This window comes from Podarcis filfolensis, assembly GCF_964270895.1.
Source record: "Podarcis filfolensis genome assembly, chromosome: 4".
Classification (NCBI taxonomy): domain Eukaryota; kingdom Metazoa; phylum Chordata; class Lepidosauria; order Squamata; family Lacertidae; genus Podarcis; species Podarcis filfolensis.
This window is the reverse complement of record NC_139607.1, coordinates 25831119-25844857: the sequence shown is the minus strand read 5'-3', so window position 1 is coordinate 25844857 and position 13739 is coordinate 25831119. Positions and strand designations below refer to the sequence as shown.

General features: G+C 38.4%; 1 protein-coding gene and 1 long non-coding RNA gene across 7 annotated transcripts in view; one reads left to right on the top strand and one right to left on the bottom strand.

Annotated features, from left to right (window-relative positions):
• Positions 1-172: 172 nt before the first annotated feature.
• ARHGEF7 (Rho guanine nucleotide exchange factor 7) overlaps positions 173-13739 on the bottom strand; it is an 84496-nt gene continuing 70929 nt past the window's right edge. For 4 of the 6 annotated variants that reach the window (XM_083610607.1, XM_083610606.1, XM_083610611.1 and 1 more), the window contains 3 exons: positions 4834-4933; positions 4033-4087; positions 173-2249 (listed from right to left, as the gene is read on the bottom strand). In XM_083610607.1, coding sequence (XP_083466733.1) covers positions 2127-2249; positions 4033-4087; positions 4834-4933 — 278 coding nt within the window. In that variant the 3' untranslated portion in view covers positions 173-2126. Of the gene's footprint in view, positions 2250-4032; positions 4088-4833; positions 4934-12816; positions 13377-13739 lie in introns of those variants that run through there. The other 2 variants (XM_083610608.1, XM_083610609.1) reach the window with 2 other exon arrangements.
• Positions 4940-12390, top strand: LOC310761330. The gene is made up of 2 exons (XR_014547392.1): positions 4940-5651; positions 5684-12390. It is a non-coding gene; the product is annotated as an uncharacterized lncRNA (long non-coding RNA).

Below are 13739 nucleotides of genomic sequence, written 5' to 3'. Positions count from 1 at the left end.
GTGCGGTAATGCAATGCCAAACAGGGTTAGTCCCAGGATTGGGATTAGTTCCTATTTCCAAATTCACAACACCACTTAAGTATTTAGATATTTAGCCCCATGAAATTTACTCCCACTCCTAAAATTACGTGTGTATGAAGCCAGTTCATAAAATAAGCAGCCACATAAGCCCTTTATCATCACAATAAACATTTATTTTCAACGGAAGTATAGCTGCCCATTTCTGGTTGCTGACAGCGAGAAATAATAAACAGCTGAGTCTTATTGCTTCGTGGGTGGGGAATGTGGATTGCCTGTTTGATGGAAGAATCAACCATACAGCATACAGTATCAGAGACATGTGTCATCTTTTAGGGGTGACATTACAAGAAACACAAGAGCTACCTCCTTAGATGACTCCCCTATGTTGGGTTCGCTCCTCCTGTAACATGCAGTAAAAGCAATCTTGACTTCTGATCTCATCACAGGTGTTTCCCCCTACTCCAAATCACCAGCTGAGGGGCAGGTAAAGTAACATATGTGATGCCATTAAGAGTCAGGCAAAAGTTTTACTACACAATAAGGCAGGGGAAGAGCTCAGTACAAGGGTGCGTTCTGCTGCAGGATCCTGCCTAGACTCAGCAGTAAGACTGATATTTAACACCACCAGGATTTGAACTGATTCACTGACTTCAGGAGCCAAATCCCTTAGTTCCTTTGTCTTCAAGAAATGTTACGCAACCTTCAGTCTGACGCACTGACATGGTACATGATCACAACGGTAATTTAAAAGTATATACTGCCAAAACTGCACGTCATAGAGTCCCTGATTACCAACACATTGCAGAGTCCCAGGCTGCAACCCAAAATGTCACAGTGCCGCGTTGCACCATAACAGCCATTTTATAGGGACAGAGGAAACTAAAGAAACTTATTTTCATAAAGCACTGGGTTTTCCCCCTCATTCCTTTCTTTTTTATTTATTACTTGTATAAAGGGAAGGGAGGTTATGTGGACTATAATTTCATTTGATCTTAAAGGATGGAGGGGATGATTTCTGCACAGTAGTGGAAGATCAAATGTCAGTTCTGAGGTTTGAGTTTTGCAAATGCTTTACATGCATACATTAACCTAAACTTGCTACGATCATGATAAAAATAAATAATACATTTTTTTTCATCCCAAAACAAAAACAAAAAACCCTACACACACTTGATTGGGACTTTTTGTTTTGACAGCAGTGCTTGAGTGTTCAATTAAAATACTAGCCAGCTGTATGTTAAAAGTATATGCACAACCATAAAAAAAAAACGTACTACACAAATCATCTAATAACTAGCCATTAAAAAAACACAAGAGCAAGTACATCCACCTTTAACTAGTAATTCTGCATATTGGCATGCCAAAAGAAACTTAACTGTCTGTCTTGGATCTTTAAGATGCTAACTTGAATACAAAATGGTGTCAATTGTCACTGCATTGACAGCTTGGTGTTTTTAAAAAGCGTGTTAAAATTGTGTCTGAAGCTTTAAACAGACATAAATAAATTTAAGTTATTAAAACAGGCTGGTGAATACTGGGAAATAGGTAGGGAAATTACAAAAAAAATTGCAACTAACATCTACTATGTCTAGAACAATTTAAAACAATCCAACTTGGAGCAGAATTTTCAGTAATTTTTAGAAGAGCATCAGGCACTGCCATGTCTGTCTGCTGCAATCATTACAGGAAGAAACTATAACACTATATCAGTCCTGATACATTGATCACATATGCATTCAAAATTACAGATAATATTTACAAAGTGTTTTTTTGGGCGGGTGGGGTGGCGTCATGGACTGCTTAGCCAGCTGTTGCACTTGCTGCAAAAATGAGGTAATTTAAATGCACACAAGTTAATTCTAGTTCAGTTCAGGGTCCATGCTATCTACACTTAAGTACAGACAGCTTAAGTGAATGGATTATTATTATTATTATCATTATTATTATTATTATACATTGTAAGAAATAAAAATAATTTGATCCAGTTAAGTCCTACTTTGTAGTGCTTGTTATGCAACACTGACTAAATGTCAGAAGACTTCCCAGCTTGATTTGACAACTGGTCTTTCAATAGAAAGAAAAAGAAAAGAACAACAGTAAGTTTGTTATAAATTGGTTTCATCCCAAGATGGATCATTCATACTCTTTAGAACTTTCCGGACAAGTTTTTCCAACTCCTTGCGAGCTCTTTGTTCTTCTTCCAGAGACTTCTTCATCTTTTTGTTATCCTAACAAACAAAAGAGAAACATATCATGGTAACTTGGTCTGAACAGCTGGAAGATTAGTTTCTCATCGAGATGTTTGTATAAGGAGAAGACATGAGGATCTCATGGAGCACTAGTCTGTTGCTCTGTAATATTATCCAGGGACCAGAGATATTTTGCCTCATGAGGTTAAAAAACATTTCTACATCAGTAGGCCCAAGCCACAAATGGAAGAAAATGTATCATATTAGAAGGGGCTCCATTTTAAGTACATGAACAATGTTAAGTAAATAGTCATAAAGTATAACTATTTATCGGGTGGCACTGTGGGTTAAACCACAGAGCCTAGGACTTGCTGATTAGAAGGTTGGCAGTTTGAATCCCCGCAACGGGGTGAGCTCCTGTTGCTCGGTCCCTGTGCCTGCCAACCTAGCAGTTCGAAAGCACGTCAAAGTGCAAGTAGATAAATAGGTACCGCTCTGGCAGGAAGGTAAACGGTGTTTCCATGCACTGCTCTGGTTCTCCAGAAGCGGCTTAGTCATGCTGGCCACATGACCCGGAAGCTGTACGCCGGCTCCCTCGGCCAATAAAGCGAGATGAGTCCCGCAACCCCAGAGTCGGTCACGACTGGACCTAATGGTCAGGGGTCCCTTTACCCCCTTTACTAACGGGGGGAACTCCGCAAAAGATTAAAATCATGGCAGTACTCGAAACTTAACCTATCTCCAAAAATAATAATCTTGTACAACGTAATGCTGAAATGTAGGAGGAAGTCATCTGTCCTGTCATCACAAGAATTTCCACTTGCACAACGAGACTTTCCCACCTCTACTACCCCTGTGCGCCCCCTAAATCTGTTCCCCAAATGCTTCAGAGCTGATCTAGGAAGGGCATGGGCTGTGCACAGAATAGGGGGTAAGGAGACAGGGAAAGCAGAAATCCTTGAGCTGACAGCATGATTACTTAACGCTACTGAAAGATTCATTTTATTCCTTTTAGTCTCTGACCAAGAAATCCTGATATTTAGGGATATATTTCACTTTGGAAACTTGGAACACTGAGAGCAAAAGGGCAGAGACTAGCCAACGTTCTCGACATGTGCCCAGCATACATTTCCGCATCTGCATTACTTGGGAATAGCTTTCCGGGGCTTGTATTATATGGCTTTCATTTTCACGAACTGTTTACAATAATACATCTGCTTAAATGCTGCAACAGTTAGTAAGCATCAAAAGCAAAGAGAAGGCCATGTGTTTATAGCTGATGATGGGGGTAAGGGGAGTTGCGACACAGCTTCACGTTCACTGTTTCTCGATAGGGCTTATGCATTTCCACAGTATGACTCGGCTTTTCACAATTAGTTCACTAGGTATTACATTGCCATCAGGTCATAGGAGAGCAAAGTGCAAAGGCCTAGTGCCTATATGCCACAAGGAAGGACCCGCAGTGAAGAAGCAGGGAGCTGCATGGAGTAATGCTGACCCCACATTAGTAACAGTGATAGCAGTAATCAGCAAAGTAAGGAGGATATGTAGATTGTTGGCCCACCTTGACACCTGATAGACAGATCTAAAGGAGGCAGAGCACACTCTTCAGACATTTGCCATATAGCCCATGGTGCAGGAGCAGAAAGTTAATGCTCCTCCTTCAACCTCCACTCCAGCATTGATGCTATGAAACAGCATTGCTCCTGGGGCTTACTGATTCTATTGCTAACTCTTTGAAATCTTAAATGGCCTAAACCACAGCATTCTGCCCCCTCCTAGTCTGTCTTGATAAAGGGTGGGATATATATCTTTTACCAACCTGTCTTAATTCCTGAACTTCATCCTTTAATGCATATACTGTGTCAACAAGACTTCTAAAACAGAAAATTAAGATAGAATACTTTGTAAATATATTACGTTAAAGTAAATATAAAAATCATATCAAGAACTATCAATACACATTTAAATGAGAAGCCATACAATTTTTAAGGTGAAACAAAAATGGCCAACGTATTCCTCCGCAGTATCTCTTGGTCTTTTCTGGCATATTCTTAATTTAGCCTTTCTTGGAATAGAGGTTATACAACTAGGCAGCATAAAATCACTTTGCTTGGTTAGGGAGCAATCTGCTATAGCAGATGCTGTTCATCTGCAAATCCTCTTTGTTTTAATGGGCTTTGAGATGAAGCAACTCTTAACTGCACATTTTAAAACGGAAACAATAACGTCAACCGGTACAAAAAAAAGGCACCTAGTAGTGATTCTATGTATCAATAAGAGCAGAAATCCCGGAGCACTCAAGAATGCCACCTTACCCACAAAACTGATCAATTCCCAGCTGGTACAAGGATGAAGGGAGAAAGATGCAAAGAGAAAAGTTAGAGAACCGAAGATTGTTGATATTAGTCTTAATGGGCTAGAGAGGAACGGCAGTGCACATTTATACGCAAGTCAGCAATGAACTCCAGTAGGATATTCATCTGCTTAAATATAAAGCCAGTGAGTATATAAGGAACAAGTTTATATGCAGCTCAAGTTATCACACAAAAACTTCCTATGCTCAAGAACGCGGACTGCTTAAAAGCCATCATTTTGCTAAAACAAATTTTAAAAATCTTACTTTTCTTCTATCACAGTCTGACCATTACTTTTTGTTTCTTCTACAATAATTTTCTCCTCCTCTGGAAGCAGTACTTGGGGAGCAGATTCTTTACGGGAGCCTAATGCAAAATAATAGAATTAAAAGATAAACATCCAGGCACTATTAAAAGCATATGAAAGAATAAGTTTCTAAAAACTGCAGGATTGTTTATACATAGCAGCTATTTGAAATACTGGACATGGGGACATATCATATCTAGTTCTCTTTTTTGGAAGGGGGGCGTATGCCAATTACTACCATAGGTGTATTCACACTAGTTTATGTGAGACTGACCAACAAATTTGCCACTTATGTTTTTCCAGCTATGAGCAGTTTAGATTAGCACTGCCTAGTTAAATCTAAGAAAATATATAGAGAGCCTAGTAACATAATCAGGCAATAATGATCTTTCGCCAGTAACTTAATCAGGGAATAATGAATTTTCACTAATATAATTGAAATTTCTGTAGATACTGCAAAAGCACGCCATATGAAAATACCTTGGGTGGTTGTGATAGCCTGACTATATAATACACCTAATAAAAGAGGCACTTATGAAAAAATATTTAGGAATTGCAACTGCTTCAATGGAGTAGCCTGGCTCTAAAACTGGTTGGTCATTAGAAGAAAAATTGTAATGATGCTCCACTCTATTGCTCAGCATAATTCAAAGTATTAGCCTTCACTTTCAAAATCTATTTGTCCTGAGTCACATAATATAAAGACTGCTTCTTCTCTTATTTGTCACTATAAAATTTAGGATCAAGGGGGAAAACACATTCTTGACAATATTCTCAGTACTAAACACAAATAAGGAGTAGATACAAAGGAACAACCATACAAGAGGTGTAGAGGAAAATATTTCTGCCACAACAGCTAAAGAAACACACCACCACAAAGCCTATATTGAGAATTGTTTATCACTTATCTGTACCAAATGTGTAGTCAAAGCCTCCTTACAACCTGACAGGATGATACCAGTTTACCAGGTGGCAAGTTCCCATTTGGCAAATGGTCACTAGTTAAACCGAAAACCTATGGTACAGAAATCTTAATAAGCCACTTACACACAGGAGTTGTTCTGAAAATAGGATCAAAACCACATCTTTTATGCTGCAAACGTAGAAAAAAGAAGATACAAAACAAGTGTTTTCCGTCTAACTTGCTCGAACTCAAGAACTTTAAGAAGTGAAATCAAAGGACAAGGCAAGGTAACATAAAAATAGATGTTCTTTTAAACAAGGAGTACTTCATCATTACCCAGAACAATTAGGCACAAGAAATATCGTTGACACATCACTGCAACTAATTTTAAAAGAATAAACACCATAAAAAACCACCATGTCGTAAAAAGAGGCAACACTGAATGAATTGTGCTATTCTTTGCACACAACGATGACACATCATTAACTTTTTAAGTACAGTGTAAATCAAGTAATTTCTTGTTACTGTACTGAAATAAAGGATGCTATTGCAATAATGACACTGAAATTGATGACATGGAAACACTGTTATCCCTTTGTGTGTGGTAAGGAATGGCTATTTATTTCCAAACATTTTTATCAGTAGCTCCCTGACATAAATTAAAAACCTAAATCCAAACTATCAGTTCAGTCCCTTGGAAATTAGGTAACTATCATTTTAGAATGTATGAGATCTGAAGCACAACTTATTTCAACAAGTAATGCTTTGATTTCATGGATGTTACAATAAACGGAGAGGGAAAGGGAAGTGGAAGGAATGTAAGCCTTATGGATGGCATCAAAAACGGTTAAGTTACTAAATGTTTTTTGATACATGGTAAGGCAACTATCACAGAATGTCATGAACAGATTCTAGCAAACATGACTACACAATAGGCCAGATCCGCTTCTCAGCTCTAATTTATTTACATACTAAATAACAATCTAAACACAACCTTCAGCTTGACCTGCTATCACTTATTTCCCACTTATTTCCCAATAATAATGCACACTTAGAAGCACAGTCCTTGTGTCTCAAAACAACTTTGTTAAATGTTTAGGATATTAAAACCATCCAAGACTTGTATCTTCTTAAAAAACATGCAGTTGCATGGCAAGAAAAAGCATGGTTTTGTAGTGACGGAATGGGCTGAAATGAAGGCACATCAAAGCTCTGTATACGAGAAGGGGAAAACAAAGACACTTCCACACTTTTGGTCTAGAAAAACCACAAAAAACCCACCAATCATTTCAAAACATTTTAATTACATAAATCCGAAAGGTTTATCTAGAGATCCCACAGACAATTCAATTAGCAAAGGCTTGGGATGGAAATCTACTGATTGACCTACAGCTCATTTCACAAAATGACCACAACTTTTCAATATTGAAATTAATTTATGCCCATTGAAGTGAATGTTCCTAACTTGTATTTACAAGCCAGGAAGTAGTGAGCAAGTGGTAGTGACTTGTAAATGAGCCCATGTTGTGTTGATTTTCTTCTGTTAATACAAATGCTTTGATTAACCCAACAGAACTTAAGTTCTTCTGTTTCCCAGAAGCCAATACAAGAAAGCCATCTATGCTGCAAATTTGCATCATACAGAATATACAGAAATGTGTAAACAACCAGCAGGAACACATACATGTTTAGAATTACATTAAAACAGAAGCAAACTAAAGATAAACTTTTGCAACAAACAGGTAGACTGTTAATAATTGAAGAAGAGTTTTGAAAAACAATATCCAGCAACATCAAGAAATCAAGCCCAAGCCGCCCATGTTATAAAATTCTGCACTTAAAAAAAAATTACAAATACAAATAGCAGCTGCTGGGGGAGACTGGAGGGGACATTTAACCCTTTCCTCCCTTGCAGTGGTCCTCATGGAACTTGCTCATTTGAAGCTATTTGCATTGAAAGGATATATTCATTTGTGTTAATAAAGGATTTCATCCCAAAGCAAACAGCAGCTTTAAAAGGGAGTGATTTTCACTGACAAAATCCTATCATTCCTACTGAAGTTGAAAAGTGTCCCCAGATTCATTGAAAAAAATCTGGTAACCTTATGATAGAGCCACTGAAAGTGCTGTTTTAAAGGTTTCCCCAATGTTGATTTTCAAGTGTGCATTCTACATTAATCATAAGCCAATATACAATTAGTATTTTGCAAGTAAGGAAGTTGAGAGACTTTCCTGTTTTGCCTCCCGCTCCCCAATATTTCCACATCACGGCTTCTGGCTTCCTGCATTAAAAAAGCATGTGATTTACTCCTGCAGGCTCTTCATCATTTATAAAATAAGTGAATGTTCTTGTTTAACTTAAATTTAATTGGATTTGTAAATATACTTCACAGTGCTGTGTTACCAAAGTAAGGCATGAATATGTCTAAAATTACAACCACCAGCTGCTCTTTTTCTTTCATCTCTGTAAGAGAAGCTCTATTCCTTATATGGGGGTGTTTTGTTCCTTGAAATTAAAAATCAAGTAAATAAATAAATAGGAGATTTTTCCAGGTTGCAATTCTAGAGGTAATCCTGTATGACCTGCATGCATGTACCTGGGACCAAAATAACTTAATTTTTATAACTGGGTAATCCAAATTCTGCACCATGACAAGTATAAAATTGGAACATATATAAATTAAGAAACATTTGCACACACACACACAAAATGTGTTGCATAATGTTATGATTTTTACATTCTTGCATAATTTGAGTTTGCTTGCAATTAAAAACAGCAAGATCAACGAAGCCCACCCCTTGATTTCAGTGGGACTCAAGCCCAATTTGCAAACTCCTTGTCTTTAAGTAAGATACTATAAATCTTTTGGTTTGATTTACAAATACCTATAGATGTGCTTTGCAAAATGACATGTTCAATGGTCTTTAAAACTGTGGTAAAAATAAAACTAATATCGTATCAAGGTTAAAAACTATTGCAGTTTGCACTAACAATCTCATTACTTAGGAAATACAGAACACAGGACACACACACATGGCAATCGTTATTTTATTCACATCTCAACTGGCACTCCAATAACAAATTCAGAGGGGCTTGCTTTGCTGATTGATATACTTTAGATAAATAATGCATAAAATCAAGAAAATAGCTGGTGAAAAGAGAGTGAGAAAAGAATAAAGGATTAACCATGATTAAAGATAAAACTTTCTGATCTGTAGATTTAAAACCAAACTATGGAACACTGAAAGGTATAAACCATTTGAAGAAGTTCATCTGAAGATATGTCAAAGTAAATAATCACAAAAGATGCCTGCACATCAATAGGAAGTCCCAGTCAAACCATTAGAACAGCACACTTCATGACATGGCAACGTGGGTGAATTTACTGGGAGACAGACATGTGAAAGGGTTGAAATCAGAGCTTTGCTTGACAACCTCCACACAAATACACCAAAGTAGCATCAGCCAAAGTTCTCTAGACTGGTGTCAAGAACATGTTTACATCCTCAGGGATGTAGCCAACACTGCTGTTCCACTCGCCAGGCTTCTGCATGTGCAATGAAACTTCCTCCTCCGCTCCCCTGCACACCTGCAAAATATGCTACATAGTGATGGGAGATTTTGGAGATGCAGAGGGAGGGGAGATGAGAAGTGGAACTCCATTCATGCAGCGTTGAATACATCCTTCCATCTAGGAGGACAAGTGTCTACTTCCAGGCATTCTGGCTTGTCTTTAAATATGACAAACTTTGAGGGGAGATGACAGCACTGCTGCAAGAGGTAGCGACAAGAGACCCTTGTAATGGCAATGCTTCCACTTACAAAGCACCTTGTCGATCCATATGCATTACTCAGCTAAACGGGCCAATTGTCTGGCTCGGTATAAGGCGTGTTTCTGTCAATTCCAGTACTAATGATAATGAAGCAAAGAACAGATAGGAAAGACAAGAACATTCCCCAGGCCTCAAGGAGAATAAGTACATGGATCCTTACATGAAGAAGGAATTGTGTACTTTGCCCAGTCAGTATACATAATCTTCAACAGGCCTTTGAGAAAGTTCATATATTGACTGAATTTTGTATGTTCTCTGGCTAATATGCATACTCAACAGACCTTGGGGTATGTGCATATCTCAGCTGAATCTTGTACATTGTCCAACCAACATGCACATTCTCTGGTCAGTATGCATATAATCTAAGAAACATGCACATTTTCCCCCTGTTTCTTGTTTACAAGTGCAGTCAGCTGCTTCTAGACCACTGTCAGTACTTACATGGCCCACATCATACTGATCAGGCAAGTAGCAGAAAGACAGGGGGGCAGGAAAATATCAATTTTTTTCTGTTGTCCAGCCCCCTTTTCACCTCTCAGCTGCTCACCAGTCAGCTGAGCAGCACAAGGGGGGCTGCAAGGAGAGGGAAAGTTTAAACCAGCCATGATTATGATGGAAATTGCCCTCAAGTATGTCTATTAAACTTAGGAAAAAGCTTAATAGCAGCATGAGGTCAATCATCATGGGAAAAGAGCTGGGAGAGAAAGAGTGTAAAGTACCTCTGATTCAGGTCAGGAAAACAGCAGTCAGGCATAATCCAAAACCTGCCTGAGGAACGTACAAAATTCTACCAAAATATGCACATTTCCCAAGGCCTATTGGAGGTTAGATATATTGACTGAGAAATGTGTACCATCTCCTCCTCATGAAAGAATTATGTGCACATTCTCCATGATGCCTAGTGAATGTGCACAATGGTCAGTTGTTATGCACAATAACCGCTTAACTCACATTCCGCTTAACATATATATGAAGTTAGAATTTTTTACCCCAATGTGCATCAATTTACACTTGCCTACATCGGATTGCATATGCCATTTCATTCAGTTTGGAGAAATCCTTTTGGAGCAGCCTGCAATCGCTTTTTGTACTTACCACCCTGAACAATTTGGTGTCATCAGCAAACTTCGCCATCTCACTGCTCACCCCTAACTCCAGGTCATCTACGAACAAGTTAAAAAGCACAGGTCCCAACACTAACCATTGGGAGGTCTCACTTTTTACACCCCTCCATTGTGAGAATCAATTTATCCCTACTCTCCATTTCCTGTTCTTTAATCAGTTATCCTTTAATCAGAGGATCTGTCTGTTTATCCTGTGACTGCTAACCTTACAGGAGTCTTTAGGAATTTTATTAACATTTTGATAGTCCAACTACACAATGTGTACTGGATTACCCCATCCATATGCTTACTGACACTCAACTCTGAAAATTGGTTAGACAGAACTTACCCTTGTGGAAGCCATGCTGGTTCTTCTTCAGCAAGATTTGTTCTTCTACATGTGTGGCAATTATATCTTTAAGAATGCTTTCTACCATCAGAACAAATGCTAACTGGCCTATAATTCCCCAGATTCCCATAGGATCTAAAAACTGCTGTTACATTGGCACTTTCCAGTTAGGGACAAGTTACAAATTTTAATTTAAAGTTTTTACATTTGAGTTCAAGAACTCTGGGTGGATTCCATCTGGACCCATTGATTTGTTCATTTTTAATTTGTCATTAGGCACAGAACGTAATCTCCTGGCACCACTAATTGCCCCAGTCTCCCTTTCTGAGAAAGTTAGTTTAGGAACAGGGATCTTGCCTTCATCTTCCACAATGAAGACAGATTCAAATAATTCAGTTAGCCTCTCTGCTATTTGCTTTTCCTCATTTAGCACATATATGATCGTGCTAGCCCCTTTCTTGCTTCTAATATATCTAAGGATTTATTATTATTTTATTATTATTATTGGAGGTGGTGGTCTTAATGTTTTTAGTGATGTGCTCTTCAAATTATTGTTTTGCTTTCCTTATCATCTGCTTGCATTTCTTTTGCTAAAGTGTATGTTGTTTTTTTCATCTGGAGACTCCATTTTCTGAAGGAAGTTTCCCTTGCCTCTGACAAGCTCCAACTTTTTGCTCACAATAAGATTATTTTACAAAATATTTGAAACTCACCTACACTGCCAAGGTGTTACAATACTGGTAGCCATTTGGTTAAACGTGAATAGTTGGGAATCAGAAACATTATGAGTATGGGCAAAAACCAAGAGCCGATGAGAAGCTAACTGGGAGGGTCTTGTATGGAAAGAGTTCATTCCTGTTTATGGAACTTGGGAATCTGCAGTAATGGTAGTGAATGGGAATGTATACACATCCATGAGATTCTGTGAAGGTCAACAAATTGCCATTTTGACTGGCTTCCCCCATTGGAATATGTGGCATTTGACAAGCTTTGTAAAGTTTGACAATTATAAGATTAACACCCAAGGTCAACTAATACAACAATAACATTATTTTTCAAGACTTGATGAAAGTATTGAATGAATCCTTGTTCCACAAGGACAAATGGCCTGGGATTGTATGGAGAGCATCCTCCTGTTGCTCCTCTACACTGGTTGGAAGAGAACTGTAACTGGAGTTGGCTGTTCCTTCCAATAGTGTTCATGAACTTGTTCTCAAATTGTTTAGTGGTCAAATATTCTTGCTGTGAGGCTTGTAAGGGACACCCGTAATCCAAAAATGGGAAGGGAGGAGCAAGCAATCTAAGTGAGCATGTTAGGTTAGGGGGTGTCCAAACACAACCGACCCACCTTCTGAAAACCAGTCTTAGAAACTTAATATTCCCCCCATAATAATAAGAATAATAAAAATAAAGTGTATGAATGATGGGTGGAAATTCCTGTTCCAAACATGCTGAGGAGTTTTCACCTAGTAAATGCTGAAATTTGTCTACATTTTAAGAGCCTGCTTTTCATGTTTCTCCTTCCCAGCCCTATGCCTTAGGGTGAAGGTGGGTGGCAGGATTGGCGGGTAATTTGTGGGGTCAGGGCATTTGGCTTTCTGCTTTCTCTCTATTCTCATGGAGGCCAGTACTAGTATATCTGACCACCAAAGTGCAAATCAAATTAAAAACCTCTGGGTGAACACCCACACCCACTATGCTGGACGGGAGAGGGTGTAGGTCTTATCCATCCTATGTTGGTGGTGTCCCCATTCCTGCTAGTTACTAGTACCCCAGGGGCTAACCACCTATTTATGGGTAGCCAATAAAGCATCCTGTTCCTAGACTGGTGGGTGTTGAAACATTATCAGCATGACCTTTGCTCCTCACTTTTTCTTCTTCTTCTAAGTACCTTCTAAAGGTGAAGCTGTGTGTTGGCTCCCTTCCTGATCAGACTCTAAAACTCAAGGAGGGAAGGAGACAATAAAAAAAGGAGCGCCAGCAGTCTGTTTGGCCCCACAGCAATGCTAGTGCACCAACCTTGTTTACTCAGAACAGAGAGAGAAAGAACTTGGAAGTCTCCCCCTATCAGAAGGGCCAAGAAGGACTTGAATAGAGCCACCTTCAGAGCAAGTGGGATGAGTAATGTGCTCCGGAAATCCCTCCACCACTGAAGACGAACTATATTTAACCATGGTGAAACATATACCTCCTGTCATAAATGATTATATAAACTCACCCAGAGTAAAAAAAAATAATTTTCAGTTTAGTTTGACAATTCTGCTCATTCAGTTTGAACTCATGGTTGAGATAGAAGACTGTTGTGTCCTGATCTGAGTAAATGACACATAAACAATAAAACCTTTTAAAATACAAGGATGAGAGAAGTGATTATAAAACAAAACATTTTGGACTACACATAGGAGCTTAAACCAAATCAATAAACAAGGTAGACAAGCTAACAATTGTTCACTTATTCCAGTAAGCTATGTAACACATTATTTACAGTTGTAAAGAAACACACCTTGTACAGGTTTCTATCTTGTCTTTTCATGAAAATGGTCTCAAGAAATGAAGAGACCACAAGATGAGGAAAGGATAATATATTTTTATATAGCAGATCACCTGTATTCACTTTTTTAAAACAGAAGGACGAGAGGGCATATATTTAAAAGGTAATTATGAATTATATGCTT